The sequence below is a fragment of the Andrographis paniculata genome, unplaced genomic scaffold (assembly GCF_009805555.1).
Source record: "Andrographis paniculata isolate CXL003 unplaced genomic scaffold, ASM980555v1 Contig62END, whole genome shotgun sequence".
Taxonomy (NCBI): Eukaryota; Viridiplantae; Streptophyta; class Magnoliopsida; order Lamiales; family Acanthaceae; genus Andrographis; species Andrographis paniculata.
The window spans coordinates 7,612,965-7,637,276 of record NW_026137598.1 but is presented as its reverse complement, the minus strand read 5'-3'; the positions used below and the strand labels follow the sequence as shown (position 1 = coordinate 7,637,276).

At 34.0% G+C, this 24,312-nt stretch overlaps 3 protein-coding genes across 4 annotated transcripts; 2 read left to right on the top strand and 1 right to left on the bottom strand.

Moving 5' to 3' along the window:
* The first annotated feature begins 1,403 nt into the window (after window positions 1-1,403).
* On the top strand, window positions 1,404-5,834 carry LOC127260972 (probable UDP-3-O-acyl-N-acetylglucosamine deacetylase 1, mitochondrial). Of its 2 annotated transcripts, none has more exons than XM_051289064.1 (7): window positions 1,404-1,542; window positions 1,647-1,958; window positions 2,587-2,793; window positions 3,007-3,108; window positions 4,568-4,632; window positions 5,155-5,299; window positions 5,506-5,834. In XM_051289064.1, exons 1-7 carry the CDS (start codon window positions 1,483-1,485, stop codon window positions 5,557-5,559), a joined length of 945 nt encoding a protein of 314 aa, XP_051145021.1. In that variant the 5' UTR covers window positions 1,404-1,482; the 3' UTR covers window positions 5,560-5,834. The 2 variants fall into 2 exon arrangements, with proteins under 2 accessions (XP_051145021.1, XP_051145022.1); XM_051289065.1 differs by lacking the exon at window positions 1,404-1,542 and adding an exon at window positions 2,123-2,177 and having other exon boundaries at window positions 1,549-1,958.
* A 14-nt stretch (window positions 5,835-5,848) lies between these two features.
* LOC127260971 (E3 ubiquitin protein ligase RIE1) lies at window positions 5,849-8,347 on the bottom strand. Its single transcript, XM_051289063.1, has 5 exons — window positions 7,671-8,347; window positions 7,279-7,398; window positions 7,050-7,182; window positions 6,815-6,973; window positions 5,849-6,480 (listed from the first exon to the last, which is right to left on the bottom strand). Exons 1-5 carry the CDS (start codon window positions 8,177-8,179, stop codon window positions 6,319-6,321), a joined length of 1,083 nt encoding a protein of 360 aa, XP_051145020.1. The 5' UTR covers window positions 8,180-8,347; the 3' UTR covers window positions 5,849-6,318.
* A 9,263-nt stretch (window positions 8,348-17,610) lies between these two features.
* Window positions 17,611-24,016, top strand: LOC127261130 (microtubule-associated protein 70-1-like). The gene is made up of 11 exons (XM_051289336.1): window positions 17,611-18,167; window positions 18,356-18,441; window positions 19,904-19,969; window positions 20,058-20,228; window positions 20,315-20,485; window positions 20,586-20,741; window positions 20,883-21,029; window positions 21,133-21,204; window positions 21,304-21,834; window positions 21,913-22,094; window positions 23,481-24,016. Exons 1-11 carry the CDS (start codon window positions 17,918-17,920, stop codon window positions 23,518-23,520), a joined length of 1,872 nt encoding a protein of 623 aa, XP_051145293.1. The 5' UTR covers window positions 17,611-17,917; the 3' UTR covers window positions 23,521-24,016.
* The last annotated feature ends 296 nt before the right edge of the window (window positions 24,017-24,312 follow it).

Here is a 24,312-nt window from a genome sequence, read left to right as displayed (position 1 = left end):
AAGACTTTTTTTGCCTTTGTGAGTGTATTAGTGTAAAAAACAGTGGTAATTGTGTAATAAAAATAAAAATAAAAAAGTAAGGATAATTTTATAGTTATATTGTTATTTATGGAAATAAGACTATTGTTTTGAGACCGAAAAAAAAATAAAAAATAAGACTATTGTATTGAGACGGATGAAATATCGTATCTTATTATTAATAACTTACTAATTTTTCATATATAAATAACTATGTTCCTAACTAGGTCATTATCTATTAACATGTCAATTGTCAAAAGACCTATTAATAGAGTATGATATGTATATATATCTATTAATAATGTCAATTGTCCAAAGATCTATTAATAGAGTATGATATGTATATATATTTTTAATCGAAGCATTATCTATTAATAATGTCAAATGTCAAAAGTTGAAGAAATATCTATGTAAATAATTTCAAATATTGTACATGAGCTTTGTATAAATAAAGGTTTTTAAAATTTTGAAATTTTTTTTTAAAAAATAAAAGGTTAGTATTTAATTTGATATTTTTGTAAAAAATAAAGTGTATTAGATATAATATTTTTGTAAAAATAAATAGTGCTAGTGAAAGTGTGCTGGGTAAACAAAGCCTAAATGCCTTGAAACTTTGAGTTGGTTTATAAACAATTAAAGATTGAATATACAAAATAAAATGTGCAAAAAAAAATTATTTACAAAAACTATTTTAAAGTAATTAATTACGAGATTAAAATTATTAAAAAAGTTTAATAATTTGCCCTAAACAATGGCGAATCTAAGAAGAGGTTTGAAGTGCACAACCTGGAGATTTACATTTTATTTATTTTTTTTATATAATATAATTATATTAATTTCTCCTTCGAGATTATCTCTTTGTTATAATAATAATAAAAAAAAATAGTGTTAAGTCAATAAAATTACACTGTATATAGATATTAAATAAGTATAATATTTTGAACAATAGATATAAGTATATTTCTTTAGTATTTAAATTTTGCATAAAAAAAAGGCCAAAAAAAAAAATTCAATTAGCAGCATAAAAATGTGGTAATAATAATAAATATTACTCCCTCCGTCTCTGATACCATGTCCACGTTGCCGTTTCTTTTTCGTGTGACTTTTATTTTTTTAAAAATAATTACACATTTTAATTTCATTTTAAATTTGTAAATTTTTATTTTTTTTAAATTTTAATTAAACTAATTAGTTATTTTAGTCTTAATTTATAATTATTTATATTATAGAATAATTATTAATATTTTTAATTATCTACTAATTATACTCCTCCTAAAATACTTGCAGCGGTGGTATTGGGATGGGACGGAGGGAGTATTAGTTTATAAATTAACAATATAATGCGTTAATTACGATTAAATTCTTCTAAAATTTATTTGGAAAGAGTCTCACGCTGGCAGTACGACCGCAACCGTACTCCGTTCGAAAAGTTCACCCTAACAGCTGCTTCAGTGGACTTTTCAAATGAGCATCGCCGCCACATTCAAAGCTCTTAAACCCTCTCCCGTTCTCTCATGGAAATCGGTACTCTTACAACTAACTCTCTATCACACGCATGTGCACACCATTTCTTTCCATTCTCAAACGCCTGCCGCACAGAATAATGGTAATTCTAATATCGATTGCAGACGGGAAGGCTGCAGCAAACGGTAGCGAATTGCGTAGAAAGGCTTGGTCGGGGATTACATTCCGGTGACACATTCAAAGTCAAAATATTGCCGGCGGCTGCAGGTTTAGGACGATACTTTATTTTCAGATCGGTAGTTATTCCTGCGTCAATCAATTACGCCGTGAAAGAGACGCCTCTCTGCACTACGCTTTCTAAAGATGGATGCAGTATTCGAACGGTTGAACACCTACTCTCCGCTCTGGAGGGCTCCGGTGTTGATAACTGTCACATCCAGATTGACGGGGACGACGAGGGTGATCGCTCTGCCGAGGTAAATCGATATTTTTAACTAGTAAAAGATTTAAATTCTCTAGTTTAATGGTGGCTATATGACTTATGACAGACACCGCAGACCATGCATGTCTGATTCAAGATTACAAGCATCACATTTCTCCTGCTTTCTTCTGCCATTATTAGTTAAATGATTTCTTTCAGAATGTGTTTGCTTCAATGGAGGGGAGAGGGAGGTGAAGTTAAAATTATGAAGAGGGTAAAATCCTGGTATTTGCACTCTGATCTGATCAAATTCAGGTTTAGGTCGGCCAAAAATCCCTACGCTCATTCATAGTGTATGGTTTGAAAATTATTTAGGATCTTTCATTACTTAGCTTGTTGGCAGTTGGAAGATATGAAATTGATGAAAAACTTCTAAATTCACAGTGTTTTGTTGCATTATTTTTCATGACAGTGATTATGCTTGATGAATTTTTGTGGCACCAGTCAACTCATTTGATGTCAATCATTATAGAGTTCACAGGATGGGGTTTTAAGTTATCACTTGTTTGCTATATGTACTCTGCTCATTTGATAGTGATTCCAAGTTACTAATTTCAAACTGATAAAATCAAAGTGGAGGAAACAATGTGATCATTCTTGACATTATATGAATCATAATCTAGGTTCCTATCTTCGACGGTTCAGCAAGAGAATGGGTTGAGGCAATCAAACAGGCTGGCTTGAAGGTGGCTGGAGATGATAAAGGAGAAAGTTGTGATAAATTAGCACCTTATCTGACCGAGCCTGTTCGTGTTGTCAGGAATGATTCGTTCGTAGCAGCTTTCCCTTGCTCAAAAGTCAATATCTCCTATGGCATTGATTACCCACAGGTATAAGTGGCTTCAAATAGCTGAATTGTTGTTAAATTCCCAAATACACCAACATTTATTTTTAGTATAATGAGTGAAGCTAGATGAAGATGAAGAAATAGATTGTTGAAAGCACATCTATGTTTGAGATTGTCATGATTGATTTTGTCCGCTGAATGGCAATACTTTTTACATACTCCCTCTCTTTATCCTTGCATAGTTTTTGTCTTCTAGGTACCCACAATTGGTCGCCAATGGTTTTCTTCATCCTTTTCTGATGATTCTTTCTACTCCGAGCAAATAGCTTCATCAAGGACTTTCTGTATTTATGAAGAGGTGATCCTATTTTAATTTGTGCTACTTCCACCTTTTTGGCTGTTATATATATATATGTCAATTGACTATTAATTTCATGAGCAGCAAAATATACTAATTATTTTCTTTTGATTACCAAAGCAGATCACAATTTGTTCTCTTTAAGTATAATATTTTTGTGGCAAAACAGCAAAAAACCCCTCCGGTTTACCGAATCTGCTGAAAACCCCCCGTGGTCCTAAAACTCCAAAAAACCTACTCGTGGTTTGTAAAACGTTGCACACTCGCCCCCCCTTTAAATCACACTGACGGCGTTAAATTTTAACCTTATCAGACCGTTATGCCCCTGGTTTCTCTCTTTCTGTTCTTTCTTCTTCTCTACTCTCCAACTTCTTTATTCTTCTCTTCTCCCTAACTTCTTTCTCCCATCTTCTTTTCTTCCCCAAATTCTTCTTCACACATCTTTTTCCTCAATTTTTCTCTTCTTCTTCTCCAATTCCTTTTCAAGCCATAATAGTTCCACTTCTTTCTTTTCTTATTTTTCCTCAATTTTTCTCTTCTTCTTCTCCAATTCTTTTTCACGCCATAGTAGTTCTACCCGCTCTTTCTTTTCTTCTTTTTCCCCCAATTTTTTTTTTCTTCTTATTCATCTCCAATTGTTCTTTGAAGAATGAAGAATTCGAAAAGAATAAGAAGAGAAAGAAGATGACGGGCGGAAGCGGCTGGAGTAGGGAATAAGGAAGGAAGAAAAGAAAGAGAATAAAGAAAGAAGGGAAAAAAGAGATGAGAAAGAAGGCATGAGGTTTTTTTTTTTTTTTTCTATCTATTTTTCCCCAATTTTTTTCTTCTTTATTTTTTTTCCCTAATTCTTTTGTACACGGTTGCAACGAGCAGCAAGTTCTTTTTTTCTTCTTAGATTGATTTCAAATCTTGATGTCAAATTGAATTTTTAGATTTTTGGGTTTGATAAAAACAGAAGAAAGTAATTCTGGGTTTGGTAAGAAAGAAGAAGAACAAGGAAGAAAAAAAAGGAAGAAGGAGAAGAAAGAAGAATAAGAAAGAATAATGAATGAGGAAGAATAAGAAAGAAGAAGAACGAGGAAGAAGAAGATGTTGTAAAAAGTAGTCATTAGGGTATTTTAGTAATTTTATACAGAAATATATGACTATGGACCAAAAATCGCATTTCAGGCGCGTGCTATACAACTCCGTTAAATCCTAACGGAGGGTGATTTTTTGCAATATTTTGGAAACCACAAGTAGGTTTTTTGGAGTTTTAGAACCACGAGGGGTTTTCAGCAATTTTCGGAAACCACAGGGGTTTTTTTTGCTGTTTTGCCTATTTTTGCTAATATAAGCCAACTCCTGCATGGTTGTCTCCTTTGTTAGTGGCTTATTATGATTTCCTTTTATTTATTGTCCAAACTCTATATTGTGTTTATGTAGATAACTTATGTCTGGCTTATCTAAGTCTATGCAGGTAGAAGAAATGAGGAAGTTAGGGCTTATTAAAGGTGGATCCGCAGAAACAGCCATGATATGTAGGTGAGAGCCTCCTTTGCTTTAGTTGTGAGCAATAAAAGCAAATGGCAGTCGTCCTCCTGCAGTTTTCAGTATATCTTATATTTTAACTTTCCAATTGGAACACTAACTCATATATATATATATATATTCTAACATACCCAAATATATATATATTGGGACCCTCAACTCTCAAAGTAAGTCCATTAAATCTTATATGAATCTTTTAACCCTAAGAAATCAAATTAAAACCATTAAGGTTGTGAAGGAGGGTTCATTCAGCAAGAAGCCATCTTACATGACATTGGCCTCTTTTCATTATTATTATTTCTCTTAATTTCTAAATTCAAAGATTTCATTACATTATTACCTCAAAAAACTCCACTTTTTAACACTGCAGTTTAAATCACTGGAGTTACTTGATGTAAACAGATGTAGCTGTAATGCCTATTTAAGTATATATTTCAAATTTAGAATTGTTTTATGTGTTTTGTAAGTGCTGTGATAAATTGCTTACATTTGTGAAATGATCTGTTTCTTTTGCAGCAAGAGTAGAGGCTGGTTAAATCCACCTCTGCGTTACAATGACGAGCCATGTAGACACAAGGTCCTCGATCTTATAGGTGACGTTTCCCTTTTGGCTCAAGGTGGCAATCAAGGGCTTCCGGTAGCTCACATTGTTGCTTATAAGGTTTGTACTTTCATGCATACACCCTCACTTCTAAATTCAACCACTCCACATTCGTAATAGCCATTTAGCTACTTTATATGATTATATCATAACCCGGTCTTTTACAAGTGATGCAAGCAGGCACAAATAAAATTATTTGTGTACATAAAAATCAATAAACTATTGTGGTTTATGGTCAAACATGTTGCTAAACTTGATATCAACAGGCGGGTCACTCACTAAACACAGAGCTTGTTCGCCATCTATCGGGTATCAATTGAGAGAATCTTCTCGCCTACAGTTGTTATTAAGTTAGAAGTCGGAAGGCATGAGGTATGCTCCTATATATGCACCCTGTGATTCTAATGATTTTTCCAGTATTAAAAGTATGATTTCTACCATTTTTATAGTGTTTTAAGTCCAGCCAACTTATTTATAGTCGAATGCGCATTTAGCAACTTTTACCTGCTATGGCTAATGCAAACCTGTCCTTAAATTGTGTAGTAAACTCTTGCCTTTTGAAGATAATTTACATGTAAATATATATTGAAATGAATAGGTCCCCTTGGAACCTAGAAGTTAGTCCCCAAGATTTATATCACTTCTATCAACACATCACAATAATCACATAGCAAGGAATACAACAATGGCCTCCCATGATTTTCACATCATCACCATCTAGCTTCTTTTAATCCATCTACTAACATTTCAACTAGGATTCTCACAATATTCACATACCTAACTGAATCTATACATAGAATAAACATATTCAAGACATTTCATACATATGCCAGAATGAACAAGGTGCGATAAGCCGATAACAACATATGTACACAGCACAAAGGAAAGGAGAAACTATAGCCAAAAGGATATCTTATGATGATATTGTTACAGAAGCTTCTAAAATCTTATTCCCCACATATGTATACTTAGAATATATATATATATACCTATAGCATTGGTCCGACCGAACATTCAAGCCAAACAGCTGAAGCAAAAATATCTTTAGCCAACTGGCCACCTTTCACTGTATCTGTGTCTTAGACTTGTTCATTCCCCTTTAGGATGTTGTACTTGCATAGCGGACACGTTGCATTCATCTTTAGCCATTTCACAATACATGTAGAATGAAAGTGATGGTTACAAGGAAGAGCATGTAGTTCTGTCTCGTCCTCGTACGAGCAAAGACATATACAGCATTCCTGCAACATGAGATAGAGAACTAAATTTCACTTTGGGAAAGTAAAGCAATCTTGGCAGTTGGCACATTTTTCTTAGTATCAACTAAAAGCGTTTGTTGGTCGAAGACAAGATTCATAATAGATTTGTCGTTCAGACCATAGAAGTGAGTAGTTAGGCAGGTAATGACATCTATAAGGAAATATGGAATAAAGGCAGGTAATGACATCTATAAGGAAATATGGAATAAAGGGTCCAGTAAAGCTTCCTAGTCTGGTATATATTGCGTAAGTCACCAATCGTAAAAATAAGTTGGTAAGAAAACACGTGGCAATAATAGGAATGCGAGGAGCTTACAGCATCCTCAGGCGATAGAATTCGCTCATTAGTCATGTACCCACTGCTTGTCTCAATAGGAATCATTCTACCAGCCCCACAACCCATTCTATCCTCATCTTTGCAAACTTGAAATCTGTACTTGGGAAGTATGCTCAAATCTGCATCGGACGCACCTTCCTGCGTTACAAAAGCCAACAAGTAAACAAAACAAATTCGATAACAATTTGAACAAAAAGAATACCTTAAACCATACCTGTCCGGCAATAGCGTAAAGGATAGCAATGATGCAAGGCAAGCAGCAACAAAGAGCAATCCCAATTAAACACGCCAGGACGACACAAAATATGGCAAAGATTACGTCAAAGGCCAAGAAAACCACAGTCAACCTACAAATAGAATTTGACATTTACTTTTCTGTGCTAAAATACCGAAAGCATCACCACAAATTAAAGCATTAGACATAGCATGGGCTGCATGCCTACCAATACAATCGAGGGGCGCTTCTCAGGAGAATTTCGCCGCCTGTGATTACCCAGTAAAAGCCAACTATCCACCATATAAACGACACCATTGTGTTGATTGATTCGCATCGTTTAACCTGACTGAAATGCCAAAGTTATTCAGGAAAAGAGTCGGGCTCAGTTTACATATAGACATTTTTTTAGAAGTTTTGGCACTTTTATTGTTCCCAAATATTTCCAAAAACTCAAAAGCCCTGAATTTTTCTTCCAACACAGTTATTCATAGTGATGAAGAGTAATAATAACCTCACAGCATGTACAAAATTGAACTAAGAGAACATGGTGCATAAATTGAACTATTGATTGCACTGCAGTTATATAAATAACTGAATAGCAAACAAAATCTCCCTAACCTTGATCCGCCACCGGAGACGCCGAAAGGCTCGCCGCCGACCTCTCCCTCCTCTTCGTTCTCACTGTGATTCACTTCCTCTCCGGCGTTCCTATCCTGCAGCGGATTCCGACGCCTGTACTCCACCCAAACGAGGACCACATGGACCAGGCACTGGAGAGCATACCCACACACCCAAACCCTAATTGGTACGTTAGGGTTTTCCTCCGCCGTGCAAATCAGCATAACAACCGATACGATCACGAATGCGAGATTCCACATAATGTCAAGGGCAACGACGGGCTTGGAGTACCCCCAGTCGGCGCGGCGCTCCTCTAGCTCCCGAGCCGCCGTCTCGCGGACTAACATGGATGCGCCACCACGGCGCTGCGTGGTGGATACGGCGCGCGAGAGGAGGAGGGAGAGCGTCGATGTGCGGGAGGCGACCGGGGACGAAGCGGAGGTGGAGGAGGACTGCCGCGAGCGGAGGAGCGGCGCCGTCGGAGACGTCGGTGAAACGTCGGAGGACATCTTCGGGGAAGAAAGAAATCGACGGAGAAATTAGAAAGGTGTATAGAATTCAATTTCAGGGCAGTTCGGAGACGACGCCGGACGCCATGTACAGATTAGGTTAGGTTTTCTCTATTTTGACTTTTTCGGTACGAATATTGAAATTTTAATATTTGCTGAGGATAGTGTGCACTTTGCATTGATTTTATCGACCCCTCAATATTTTCTCAAACATATATATAATTTACAATAAAACAATATTTTGTCGCTAAACAACTTACAAAACAAGAGCAAACAATCAAATGCAGATGTCTTTGTTTATAAAAATTTTGTATAGAAGTACCAATATAATACTAATATACTAAAATTTATGTGCAAAAAATAAACGAACAGATAGATGGTGGACAGAGGGAGTATATCTTTCGTTATATAATTTTTCGGACAATACCACATATTAGTCGCCTCTATCACTTCAAACAATTTTAATTTTACAGCAAAATTGATTTTATGCCTCACTTTTTAAATTTATAGAAACTTTAAGTGCTTCATTTCATTTTTCCTTAATAAATAAAAATAACAATATCTTGTGTAGTCGTAAAAATATAATGAAATAATTCTTTTCATCACTAACTCGCACAATTTTAATTCATAAATGAATTTTAATGAATTAATATTTTTTTTTCACCAAAAATGAATAATAATTATTTTAGTCTCCACACCGACTTATAGTTGCTTTAAATATTTACTTATTTAATATAGGACTTAGTAAAAATATCACAAATACTGCTTTACTTGTTTATGAAATAATAATTTTTGAGTTGAAATTAAACAAATCGAGTTTGATACGCGAGCTAATTAATTCGTTAATAGTTTAAATAATATTTAAATAAAAAATAGAACAATATTTCATTTTAAATCAATGTAAAATCATAATCAAATAAATTCTTAATGTCTGATTTTTATTTATTTATTTATTTATTTTATAACGTCGAAACCGCAATCGCTATCGAAAGTACTCTTTGAATAAACCCTCGGTTGAACCCACCGACTGCAAACATCAGTTGTGGTTGTCTTAAAATTCACAATTTCTAATAATTATTTCTATCCAAATTCTCAATTTTATTTTAAAAAATATCACAGAACCCAAACAAAACCAACTCTTCCATCACAAGCAATGAATGCAATTTAATTTATATTTAAATTGAAAAGAAAATAGCAGAACACAGAGCTACATGGCAATTATCAATATGCAATCTTGTTATCTGTCCAGCGCTGGGCTGAGCCCATAACCCAACAGCACAAAAACTTGGCCCACAATAATAGCACATTCTATTGCTCTTTATTTCGTTTTAAAACTTAGGGTGTGTTTGCGTAGGATTTGGATTTTGAGTTGGGATTTGAATAGTAAAAATTTTGAATTTGAATAGTTGTATGATATGATATAAATATGTGTTGATGTGATGTTTTGAATGTAAAATTGATTTTTAGTATAATATAAAAAATAAAAAATAGGTGTTTGATTTGATGTTTTTAGGGGGGAAAAAACGTACTGTATATATATATATATATATCACGTTTAATCAATATCCAATTTCAAAATATATTTTTAATAAATACAAAAATTGGAATATATCAAATAGACAAACCAATTTTTGGGGAATAACAATGGGTACGGGTATAGCTGATATTCGATCCGGATTCAATTCATTTATTTGAGGTCGAATCAAATTATACGAGTATTAAGTTGAATATTAATCGGGTATTTAATAATTTTTCAGGGACGGGCAGACTCTACCCGATTTGGAGCTAATTAATTAAAATAACAAATATTATTATTTTTTTTATTTTTGGTTCAAAAATATTTTCGTATTTGAATTATTTTTATTATTTATATTTTACCCAAAAAAAATATTAATTTTATTTTCTCTAACATTTTGTGATTTTTGTACAAATTCATCCTAAAGACCAACAAAATATTGAAACAAATATTTTTAATGGAACATATATATATATATATATATATATATATACAGCGGTATTAAATTGGTGACGTGGGTATGAAACTATATTTTAATTTATGATGTTTGGTTCTTGGCACTGTCAGTAACCTTTAGAAATTTGAAAACAACGCCACTGTTTGAAGTCATGCTATTCTTGGTTGATCTTATTTGAGAGGATTTCTGGCGATTCTGATCTTATAAATATCTAAGTTTTATTAACCTAAATAATTTATTATTAATACTATTTTTAATATATAATATATATATATAAGTCTGGTGTATTTGTTTAGTTTGAAAAAAAAAAATTTATGTGAAATTTAGAAAATTCTCTTATATTATTCTATTTTATTAAAAAAAATAAAAAAAATTGATTGGTTCGTTTTAAATAAAAGAACCCATTCATTCACTAAAAATATTATTTTCTTATTCTCATGATATTCACTCAAGGATGCGTTTGTTCGGGAGTTTGGATTTTGAGTTGGGATTTGAATAGTAAAAATTTTAAATTTGAATAGTTGTATAATGTGATATAAATAGGTGTTGATGTGATGTTTTTAATGTAAAATTGATTTTTAGTATAATATAAAAAATAAAAAATAGGTGTTTGATTTGATATTTTTTAGGAAAAAAAATTGGATGAATAGTGTAAATTCAATCCAATCCTCCAAACAAACGCATAATAATTTTTTTATAATATTCTTATTTTATTTTTTTTTGTTTATTTTATAGTAATACTAAATATCATTATTTTTTAATCTCCTTGTGTCCAATCAAACCTATATAACTTTATCTGATGATGAAAAGCTATTGTTTATTTTTTATAGAACATTACAATAGAGTATTATGTAAATACAAAATGCAAAGATAAAACCAAAATAAATCAATCTTTTTACATAAAAATACCCTGAAAAATAACACAAAAAAAAAATGCAAGGATAATTATGGAGTATATATAGTAAATATTTCATAAAACAGCAGTATATATATAAATTCAGTAATTTTTATATACAAATTTATCAATTTTGGTCATAATATAAAATCTTATCAATTTTTGTTCCAATATAACCAAAACTCATCATTTTTTATCCAAATATAAATTTTTTATCAATTTTAGTCTAAATATAAACAAAACTTATATTTTTTGTCCCAAAATAATCAAACATTATCTTTTTGTGTCTCACCGTTAACAAACTGACAGAAAATGCTGACATGAACTTGCAAGATTATGCAATTTTTTTCAAATATAAATATAAGGTTTGATTTCTTTTCATGTCAGCATTTTCCGTCGGTTTTTTGGGGTGAGACTAAAAAAGATAAAGTTTGATTATATTGGAAAAAAAAATGATAAATTTTGATTATATTGAGACTAAAATTGATAAAAAAAAATTATATTGAAACAAAAATGATTAGATTTGGTTATATTTGAACAAAAAAAAATGATGAGTTTTGATTATATTATGACCAAAATTTTCATCAATTTTGGTTATATTGAGACAAATATGATTTTTTCCCTATTTCTTATTTTTAAAAAAGAAAAATAAATAATGTTGGTATATTTTGAAGGGGCCCTATATTGATCCTAGGATTCTCCAAAAGTATCTCTTATTAATTAAGATTGTTGTAGTGTCATTAATAGATTATTTAATTTAAGTTTATGGGTTGCTTTCTAATTTCTTTCCACCTTTATGATGATAATAATTTAAATATTATCTCTAACTATTATCCTGTGTTTACATAAGTATAGAGTATATTATATTGTACTATTTTCTTTTTATTATTCATTGATAGTAGTTAAAAAAATATATGTATATATATTAAATACACTTATGATATTTTAATTTTGATTTTAAATTAAAACAACTACTATTTAGTTTGTATATTTTCAATAAATATATATTATTTTTATTTACAAAATATCATATTAAAATATTATGTAAACAAACATCTAATCAAACTAAAATTAGACAAACTTTACTATATTCAATATTTTATTTTTTTTGTTTTCATAACTCTAGAACTAAAAAATTATGGGTATGTTTTTGTAGTTTTAATTAAGTATATAATTTTTATTTCTTTTTATGTTAAGTACGTAAAATCGTATTAATAGTATAAAAAATAAAAATTTATGATTATATTTTTTTTTATAAATGAATAATATATATATTATATTTTTAATAATATTAATTGAAAATTGAATGAGTAAAAAATAAGTACATATATGTCTAAACGAAGTCATATTTTCCATGCATAATGATATTATTGTTGTTTTATCCAATTTATTTACTATACAAATATATTTTTTTAAATATTAAAATTTAAGATGGTTAAAGTATAATGCAAATGCAATACAATTCCAAAATTTACTGTCTATTTTGTATTTCTTATTGTTGATGTAATTTTTCAACAAAAATAAAGTAAAATTCAAAGATATAGAAAATATCCTACTTGATTAATTAGTGCCTGAGATTAGGAATCTCTAAACACTGTATGGTACAGAAAATAAACTGGAAAATAAAAGACTGAAATTTAAAGTGGTGATCCCCAATTCTGACTTTGCTTTGTTGAAGTTGATTGAAGATGATTTTTTCGAACAGCACCGGATCCTTAAATAACCCTGTTGAAGAAACGTTTCGAACCGCTGGTCAGTTACCATAACCGTTGTTAACCGCCCCAAAAGTTCTCTTCTATTGACACGTGTGTCAACCGTTCTACTACGTCCGACCTTCAAAAACCGTTCGCCAGTTGCAACTTCCTCCAACCGTTCGCCAGTTGCAACTTCCTCCAACCGTTCGCCAGTTGCAACTTCCTCCAACCGTTCGCCAGTTGCAACTTCCTCTAACCGCCCCAGAACTGCTCTCTCACCCGACCTCCACATGTTACTTCACTGCCCGACCTCATTACGCCCGACCTTATCCTGCCTCATCTCCACAACAGACCTTACCATACCCGACTCTCGAATTCGGCCTGTTTGCGCCCGACCTTTAAGCTTGGCCCAACTTCTTTTTTGCCCGACTTCTGGGCCGTTTGGCTTATATCCAGACTCATCCAGAATCCTACTGCCATTATCTATTATTATTATTTTTTTTGTGCTTAACAATAAGCCTCCTCCTCAAGACTCCTAAACATCACTTTCAGTGATGTTTTAGGAGTTTGCAGGTCAGCATCCGAGGCTACGTCAGCCTCAGATCCGACCTCCATCCTTTGAGGCTACGTTGGACCCGACCTCCATTTATCGCGGACTGGTGCTGGCCTGGACGTTGGTCGATCTTGCACTACCATTGTATTCAAACTCCCGTCCGACTTATTCCTCCTTTCGGCCACTGTTGTTCTGTCATTCTTTTGCTCGCCTGAAAAGTTATGGTCGGCGACCTGACCCGTGTCCGTCCATTCGGCGGGGTCCTCCTGACCTGTATCCGTCCATTCGGCGGGGTCCTCCTGACCTGTATCCGTCCAGGTTACGTAGTCCTCCCGATTTTTGTCCGTCCAGTCGACGTGGTCTTCCCGATCTGTATTCGTCCAGCCGGCGTGGTCCTCCCGACCTTTGTCCATCCAGTCGGTGTGGTTGTCACTATGGTCCGTCCATTCGGTGTGGTCCTCCCGACCATGGTCCGTCCAGTCGGTGTGGTCTTCCCGACCATGGTCCGTCCAGGCGTCGTGATCCTGCCGACCTGTCTCCGTCCATTCGGTCGTCCCTGGTCGGGCCTGTCCTCCTGTTTGGTCCTGTCTCCAGTCTGTCTGACTGGGTATATGCTCAGGAATGGCGTTGTCCGTTTGGGGGCATGACATTTCTGGCGGTGCAGGAACCGAATTCAACATGAATTTTGATTGCTCCATCAAGTTTTGCATTGCGTCATGTATTGCCTGCAGATTTGCTATCTGCTGGTCGTACATTTGCCGAAAACCTGCTGTCAATTCGGCCCGTAGTTGGGAAGCTTCTTCTGCCGTGATAAAGCCAACGGCTGTACTGTGGAATTGAAAATTTGCCATATGGATCAGCAATTTTCTCCCACTGTGGTCGCCAATTTGTTGATGTAATTTTTCAACAAAAATAAAGTAAAGTTCAAAGATATAGAAAATATCCTTAAACTTGATTAATTAGTGCCTGAGATTAGGAATCTCTAAACACTGTATGGTACAGAAAATAAACTGGAAAATAAAAGACTGAAATTTAAAGTGGTGATCCCCAAATCTGACTTTGCTTTGTTGAAGTTGATTGAAGATGATTTTTTCGAACAGCACCGGATCCTTAAATAACCCTGTTGAAGAAACGTTTCGAACCGCTATCTGGTCAGTTACCATAACCGTTGTTAACGGCCCCAAAAGTTCTCTTCTATTGACACGTGTGTCAACCGTTCTACTACGTCCGACTTTCAAAAACCGTTCGCCAGTTGCAACTTCCTCCAACCGTTCGCCAGTTGCAACTTCCTCTAACCGCCCCAGAACTGCTCTCTCACCCGACCTCCACATGTTACTTCACTGCCCGACCTCATTACGCCCGACCTTATCCTGCCTCATCTCCACAACAGACCTTACCATACCCGACTCTCGAATTCGGCCTGTTTGCGCCCGACCTTTAAGCTTGGCCCGACTTCTTTTTTGCCCGACTTCTGGGCCGTTTAGCTTATATCCAGATCCATCCAGAATCCTACTGCCATTATTTATTATTATTATTTTTTTTGTGCTTAACACTTATATTGGATATATTTTAAATGAATAATATATATATTATATTATTTATAATAAATAATATTTTATAAAATAAAAAATTATGTAATTAATACAAATATAACATATTAAATCATACCACCAGATTATCCTTTGTTACCACTGCCATTTTATTTTATTTTTTGTAATTACTATCACTTGTTTAGAAAATACCATAAATATATTTAACTAATAATTAGCTGTTTATTTTACTCCCCAGCTTTAAGGATGTTAGGTGAGTCGGCTGGTGAAATAAAATAAAATACCAGTATTTAGTGAAGACACATGTAATGATAAGTATCATCATCATGCTAATTATTCGAAATAATATGAATAAACTTGTATTTTTTTTATAAAATTATATTTTGACTAAATAATACTCAGCATATATAAATGATGTCATTATATAATACCTGCAAACTATGCCCGACAGGGAAGTCTACCTGTGAATAAATAATACTCAGCATATTTATTATTATTATTATTATTATTATTATTATTTTTATTAAAGGTTATTTTATTTTATTTTAATTTATTATTATTATTAAAGGTTATTTTATTTTATTTTAATTTTTAAAAAAAGGTTGTTAAAATGATCCTGAATATCATGATCTGGTTCGTATTTCTGCAAAGCAACGGCGTCGTTTTGTCCTTGGAAAGCAAATATATAAATGAAATGGGCAGAACAGAACAGTAAGCGTGTTTTGTGGAAAAATGCGTTTTTGGTTTGCAAAAGTAGCAATCGCAGTGGCCTTGGCAGCTTCTAAGGACAACTAAAGAATGCTTCAAGTAAGAGCAATGTCGCCCAAACGGTGCAAATATAATATTGCTCCTTCTGCTCCACTCACCTCTCTATTTTATTCTCACAATAACTTATTATTATTAATTAGTATTTATTATTTACATGTTAAAATTTATCGTTGTACATTTCGGTGTGTTCGTTTGTAGAATTTTGTTAAAATTCTACTATTCATCCAATTTTTTTCCTCCAAAAAATCAAATCAAACACCTATTTTTCATTTTTTATATTATACTAAAAATCAATTTTACATTCAAAATATCACATCAACACCTATTTATATCAAATCATACAACTATTCAAATTCAAAATTTTTACTATTCAAATCCCAACTCAAAATTTTTTAGTATAATATAAAAAATGAAAAATAAGTGTTTGATTTGATTTTTTGGAGGAAAATTTTTAGATGAATAGTAGAATTTTATCAAAATTCTACAAACGAACACACCCGAATTCATATATTATATACTATTGTTTATTTATTTATTTATTTTTTCACACACAAGCAATAGGCATAATAACGTTTTTAAAAATAAATAAATAAATATGTTTTCATATAATATTTTATAAAAAAAAATAAAAATATATTTCTATTGCTATCGTTAAAATAATGATAATTTTGATTTGAAATCAAACAAAATACAACCAATTATGTAACCATCACATTGGGAAATTATAAATGTTTATGTATCGATTAACTAATAGATGATCATAAATTCATAATATGATTAAGTTTATATATATTTTTACAAAAATATTATTTTCTTAAAAATTTTATATTACTAAAAATGTAAAAAAAAAATAAAAAAAAATACAGGCAAACAAATATTTAGTAATAAGTAAATAATGTGTATTTAAAATTAATAATAGTAGTGGGGAAGTATGCAACAGTCCCTCCCTGGACTCCAAAGTCCAGAAGAATCTTGGCAATTAGTCGGGATCCAATTCCACATGGTGTGTCTCTAACACGGACTTGTGGTCCAGGCTTTTCGAAATTTTTTAATAAACTCATGTTAATTATCAATTTAGTAAAAAATTAATCGAACATAACTCGAAAAAATAAAAACGAAAATAAAATTCACCATTTCGTTGAAAATAAATTTATTCTATTGTGTTTGACTGAATGATTTGAAAGAATTTGTACTATATACACCAATTTTTTTTTAAAAAATTAAATTAAATATTTAATTTTTATTTTTTATATTATATTAAAAATTAATTTTGTATTTAAAACATCAAATTAATATCTATCTATATCACATAATAAAATATTCAAATTCAAAATTTTTAATATTTAAGTTTTAAACCAAAATCCAATCCCCTCCACAAACAAGTCTCTCTAACACCAAGCGACACTTGGGAAATCCATGGACCCCAACTCCATGAATGGTGAGGATCCATCGGGTCTTCAGGTCCAGGAAAAAACATCAGATGGGAGATCCCATACGTTTGCGTGCGGTGCCCGCAATAACCTTAAAATCGAATTAAAGGCACCATTTGTCGCTTAAACACAATTAACTAATTGGTTATTGTCTCTATTGCTGTGTCGTTGTAATGAATCATCAGTTTTTATAAAACGGATCTTCTCAACTGCTTATCAATTCAGTACATTTTTTATTTTTATTTTAAATAATAAAGAACATAATTGTACTTACTTTCCTCGAGTCCATTTATGAAGCTTACAGAATTAAGACACAGACAGTGAGTTATTACCATTGGATTTGTAAATTTACTTTAGATAGTTTTGATTGTGGTAAGAATTTTGTAAGTTTGGAGAGTCATTTAAATTAAAGTAGTAGTTTGGAAGGCGCCGGCGAGTGTCTCCTGTAATGACAATTGTACCCCGACTCTCTTTTTTATATATCCGCGTGACGAGGGGTGACGAGGTCATTTCGATTTTTGGGGAAGTATAAAAGTGCACCGTCGATCGCTGAGAAACAGAGTTACAGTGACGGTTGTATATTTTTTTATTTTTTATTTTTAAAATTTGTTTTCTTCGTAGAGAGAGAAACGTAAGAGAGAGAAGATAGATGAATTTGAACTGCAATATCCTCTCTGTCCCTTTCTCTCTCTAGAAAGATACTCCTATCTTCACACTGATTGTACCCACTGCAGGCTGCTGTTTGTGGAACTCATCTCTCCGGACGCCTTGTTTCTCCTTTCGATTGTGTAGATTGATAGGTATTTACACATTTTTGTTGTGAGGTTGGATTTCGGAGATTTGATGCGCGCTGCAAAAATTTGAATAGATCGGCGATGGCGGAGGTTTCCGGCGAGGGAGGTATTGGCGTGTCGGCGGAGGTGGTTACTGGAGAGACAAGGGACAATGCGCCTGCGACGACGCCGCTGATGGTGTCGGCGTCGTTCAAGGAGGGAGGGAAAAGTTCGTCGACGCGGCGGAGGGCGTCCGTCCGGCCGAGCCTCGACGCAGATGAGTTTATAAATCTACTGCACGGTTCGGATCCGGTGAAGCTGGAGCTCAATCGACTGGAGAACGAAGTCAGAGGTGAGTCTCTTCAGCTGGATCCACTAGATTCGCCTCTGATTTGATGGGAACCGCTGCCGCTTTAGTGTGGTCATTTATTTATGTGGTGCCACGATGGGTTAAATTTTCAAAAATTTCAAATAAATATGTGTTGATGTTATAACTTGGATCTGGAAAGACATTTTAGCGCCTCTTCCTGCGGTTTGCAGATAAGGAAAGGGAGTTGGGGGAAGCGTACTCTCAGATCAAGGCTTTGAAATTTTCCGAAAGGCTACGCGAAAAAGCCGTCGAAGAGGTATCACCGGTTTTCATTATCTATATTTTGTACCCGGGGAATGTCTCCTAACCTTTACAAATTTTATACTAATTTTAAAATGGGTTCGTTAACATTTTTTTTTTTATACTCAATACCATGACAGGTTCAATAGATATGCATATATATTATATGGACTATGTTCTCTTTTCTTTGGTGAGGATGGATCTATAAACCAAATTCTGAATTTATATTTGCAATCTAATATTCTAGTGGAAGTTGAAATCTGTAAATTTGAAAATATTGCCATTTTGGGGGGCAATTTAACTCCACTTCCTCGATACAAACGTTCTTAGTTGTTTCTAAGTGGTCAAAAGCATTTGTAGATGTGAATTTTATGTTCCAGGAAATTTGCATCTAGTAATGGAAACAATCGGGTTAAAATTGTTTCCTGACATCTCGTCTCATAGGCTACTGATTCCAAATGCCAAGATAAAATAAATTTTCAAATCAAGTTTACCTATGCTTTTCCCTTTCTTCTAATTGATCATATTTAACTGGCTGATAGTTCTATTCTTTTAGAATGTTAACATACTTTATCAGGGAGTTTGTAGACCTTAATGCTTATGAAAACCTGTAATCAACAAAGAGGGCATGTTTGGTCAAATGAGTGATGACCCACTTAAGAATTATAGAGCATGATTTCGACAGGGAACAATAATATGGAAATACTGACCCACCAAGCTAAAGCTGTTTATGCCAAATGACCCAATTGAATCGCTTGAGATTGAATAACCATTCTTTCACACAAGCGATTTTTGCTCAAGTAATTGACAATATACTTACAAAATTAATTCTACTGCTGTTTCAGTGAAATAGGAGATTTGGGCCATCTTGACAACAAAGTCATTGCGTACCCATCTTTTGCACTTGATCCATCTCATGCTTTTAGGCTCCTTGAGCTTCTTTTACGGTGCTTGTTAGTGCTTCTTTGAACATCTTGATATTTGAGCTCCATTGAACTATGGTGGGAGAGTAAGATGATCATAGTTTGTCCCGGAGTCAACATTAGATTGAGGTGTCGTTTGTAATTATAGAGCACTATCCAGACAAAACATTGCATTATGGTTTCTAAGTTCTAGGTTTGTGAAAAATCACTGATATCATGCAAGCATATACTCCATGCATGTGCTGGGAGTGATTAGTATCCAATTAATATGCTGAACCTGCCATTGGTGCTGGGAGATTTGGGTTCAGTAATTGGTACTTGGACGGGATAATTTGAATCATAAGTTCCTTAGTATGGTGGAAGTAGAGCTGTAGGTATTAATGTGTCTGTTTCATGTTTTAAATGCATAATTGGCCAACTCTGCAGATTTTACAATCCTCACTATGATGTATAATGTCCTCAAACTATTGGATCTTTACTTTCTTCTTGGGGGTCATTCAATGCAGTTTTTCTTCTTCTCTATATGTGAATTCTGAGTTTCTTTCTTTTCTTTAGACCACTGAAGAGTTGGCAAGGGTGGAAGAGAAGCTCAAATTAACAGAATCTCTTCTGGAAAGCAAGGTACTAGCTTAAACTTTTCTTCCACACACATCCTCACATTCGGTCTGTATTTATAAACACTAATGTTCTATGGACATACTTTGGGCAGAATCTTGATATTAAGAGACTTAATGATGAAAAGAAGGCCTCCATGGCAGCTCAGTTTGCGGCAGAAGCCACACTTCGTAGAGTTCATGCAGCCCAGAAAGATGATGATATGCCTCCAATTGAAGCTATCTTGGCTCCATTGGAGGCTGAGCTTAAACTTGCTCGGCAGGAGGTTTCTGCTTTATGGATTGTGTCATCTAACTTCGTTAACAATCTCATTTCCAGAGTTGAGTTAAATCTCTTTCTCTTTCCTTCTAGATTGCAAAATTGCAAGATGATAACAAAGCATTAGACCGGCTCACCAAGTCAAAAGAGGCTGCTCTACTAGAAGCTGAGAGAACTGTGCAGGTAGCGTTGGCAAAAGCTTCTCTGGTGGATGATCTCCAAAACAAGAACCAGGAACTGATGAAGCAAATAGAAATTTGTCAGGTATTGTAAGTTTTATGCTGTTTCCTTACCTAGGCTTCTTTTGAATATTTCTCATCTGTTTTCTCCTTCCTCCAACATGAGACTTTACCTGTTTTATTAGGAAGAGAATAAGATATTGGATAAAATGCATCGTCAAAAAGTTGCAGAGGTTGAAAAGCTTACCCAAACTGTACGTGAGCTTGAAGAAGCAGTGCTTGCTGGTGGTGCAGCTGCCAATGCTGTACGTGACTACCAGCGGAAAGTTCAGGAGTTGAATGTAATCTTCTTTACAGAAACATGAATATTTCTCTCATTTGTGTAATAGCGCACTGGATTATACCCTGCTAAGCTGAATCTTGTTTGTTGTTTGTTCTCTTTTTTCTTTTTGGCTTTTTGTCCTTTTCTTTTCTTCTTTCAGGAAGAAAGAAAAACACTAGATAGGGAGCTTGCTCGTGCCAAAGTAACAGCAAATAGGGTGGCGACTGTGGTAGCTAATGAATGGAAAGATTCTAATGACAAGGTTATGCCTGTTAAACAATGGCTAGAAGAAAGGAGATTCTTGCAGGTTCATATGCACCTCTTTTCCTTATCACTTGTCTTACAGTCTCTATTTTGTATTGAGTCAGTTTTTCTTCAGATTCTTACATACCTAGTATACTCTCTGTCAGGGAGAGATGCTACAACTTAAGGAGAAACTTGCTATAGCTGACAGAGCTGCAAAATCTGAAGCTCAATTGAAAGTAATTTTCTTTATATTATATGGTTATTGCCATGTGAACTCTATTGGAGATTCAAGAAAATTTTTGAACTAAAAAATATGATTTTTATTTATCCCCCAGGAAAAATATCAAGCACGGTTGAAAGTTCTTGAAGAGACTTTGCGATCTCCAAATACCACAACTCGTGTTCCATCTGATGGACGTAGCTCAAGCAATGGTGCTTCACGTCGTCAGTCACTTGGGGGAGCTGAAAATATATCAAAATTGACTTCCAATGGTTTGTTACCTCGGAGGTCACCATCATTTCAGTTGAGATCTTCTGGTAGCAGTACAGTGTTGAAACATGCGAAAGGTACATCAAAGTCCTTTGATGGAGGTTCTCGGTCTTCAGACAGGAGCAAAGTTCTCTTGAATGGATTAGGGCCGAATTTTAAGCAGAGCCAATCCTGTGATGGAACTAAAGAAACTGAAACACAAAATAATACATGGAAAGATACTCAAGTGGAGAAAACCAGTGATATACCAGTAGCAGAGACAGATGATACTGTGTCGGGGTTGTTGTATGATTTATTGCAAAAAGAGGTGGTTTCACTTAGAAAAGCAGTACATGAGAAGGATCAGAGTTTGAAAGACAAGGATGATGCAATTGAGGTTTGTTTTCTTCTTTTATTAAGTTATGGTAATTCAATTTGTAGATGTGCTAATATTCCTCAATTTTCATAATATCAGATGTTAGCAAAGAAGGTAGACACTTTGACTAAAGCAATGGAAGTTGAAGCCAAAAAGATGAGACGAGAGGTGGCTGCTATGGAGAAGGAGGTGGCTGCAATGCGCGTTGAGAAGGAACATGAAAATAGAACTAAACGTCTAGGGAATCCAAAAAGTAACAGTTCGCAGATCATACCTGGAAGGTACACCTTTTGTTATATAATATTGCAACAAGTTATGCATTTCCTAACATTCTCTAAAGCCTGATTAATACTTATTAACTGCCTCAATCTATGTTGTTAATCATAAAAGGCAACTGAAAGAATACCATGAGGTTTTTCTGCTGGTTGGTCTGGTTTGTGTACAGAAAGTTTGCCAAAAATGTATTATTTATTGCTTTTCTCATGCAAAACCACCATCTTGAACACGCCAATAAATCATCCTTTTGAAATGAACATATCACTGCATTACATGTACAAGTATTAGGCATGACTTGATATATGAAACATGTATTGATCATGTTTAGTCTCTAGTAATACATAGCTTTGGCAAGATGAAAATTCAGCATTTTGAAGAGACACATGTTTTTTTTTGGAAAAATGTCTTGCTCTTCCAATAAAGGTTGTTTAGATATGCTTTACACTTTGTTTGGGTGCAAGGTTTTGGATTTATAATAGAGACCCTACGTGGTGATTTTAATTGACTAGGAATAAAGAGGTACAAAATCCAATCTAATTTAGCAAATTTCGAGTGAGGGCAAAATGATATATGCAGCAGATTTAAAATCCTTTCTCCCAACATCATCAATTCCAATATAGCCTTATTGATCTTTATCAATATGTCAAGTACTTGCAATCAGAAAAACTTCCCTGTGAATGTTTAGGGTTGGGCATAAAATTCAAAGTGCTTTACATGTCCATAACAGAATTCTAGAAAATGGTTTCATGATTGTGCATGTTCTTCTTTGACTGAAGATTAGCTAGTTAGATGCAAATATATTCATATATATATATATATCCCCTGAGCTTGATTATTTCTGGTGCATTTTTCGTGCTATCATCTATTTGTATCCCCTTACAGTTAACTTGAGGCTTCTATTTGTAAATTTACTTGCAGAATGTTCTCATTTCTTTTCTATCTTGTCCCTTTCCATTGCTGACTGTCCAAATAATACGTTTTAATATATCTGAAACTGAGATTGATTTCTGTTCTTTGTTACACTAGTTATCTCGCAGAATGTTCTCATTTCTTTTCTATCTTGTCCCTTTCCATTGCTGACTGTCCAAATAATACGTTTTAATATATCTGAATCTGAGATTGATTTCTGTTCTTTGTTACACTAGTTATCTGTATGAGGATAACATTGTCGAACTAAGACATTGGAATAGCTGCGGACCTGCTTGAATTTGTTTAATTACAAGAACTAGTTGTTTACTGATCAAGGAAAATCACTTCACTTCTGGTAGTAGTTTACATGTGACCATTGAGAAGATCCTCTAAAATATTATTACTGTTTTGTTAGACATTTAACTCAATCGCTATTGTTCGAGCAATTTTCTTGACCTCATATAACTCATAATCATGTGCAGGTCTGTATCGAGAAGTGGATCCATGCGGAGCATGCAATAACAGAATGATACCCCTGCCACAGTGAACACCCCCTGGATTATATTGGGTCCTTCATATCCACGACTTGTTCTCAAAATTTGCTGTTGTTTGTATAATTTTAACAAGCATGCATATGCCAATGGCTCTTTGGTTGTGGCAAGAGAAGAGAAAAATTAGAAAAATACTGCAATGATGATGGGGAGAGATCTGATGGCTATGGCTATGGCAATGGTAATGATAGAGGTGAGCTTCTGACTTAGACTACATAACCCATCTCTGTTAGATATCAGAAAAAAGAAAGAAATATCAAAAGTTGATCTAACCTTTTGGCAGAGAGAGACGGATATACATATACATATATGTATCTATATATATTGGAGTGGGAGGCAGTCTATTGTGGCGTTGTTGTTGTATAGGTTGAAAGCAGCTTAACTCTTGTTTGTTTGTTTGTTGGTTACTTTATTTGTTTGGTGTCATATTCTCTACTACATATTGAAATCTGGTGCAGTTAGTTTGATTTGGTAGTTGTTTGTTGTCACGAGGCTTGTTCATATAATATATATATATCTTTGGTTCTTAGCTTGGACGTTAATCTATTTGGCATGTGTGATTTTTTATTTTTTTTTTCGATAACATGGAAATCTGCTGTCGCTTTTCAAAAGTGGTCAAATTTAATTACCTGTAAATCAGGTTCGACGGAAAAGTCACGCTAGGTGAACAACGTATGGCAAGGGACTTGTGGCGTTGGAGGGTTGAATCTATAATTTCGTGATCACAAGTCTAATTTTTACACCTACCAAGCCATTCCTTCCG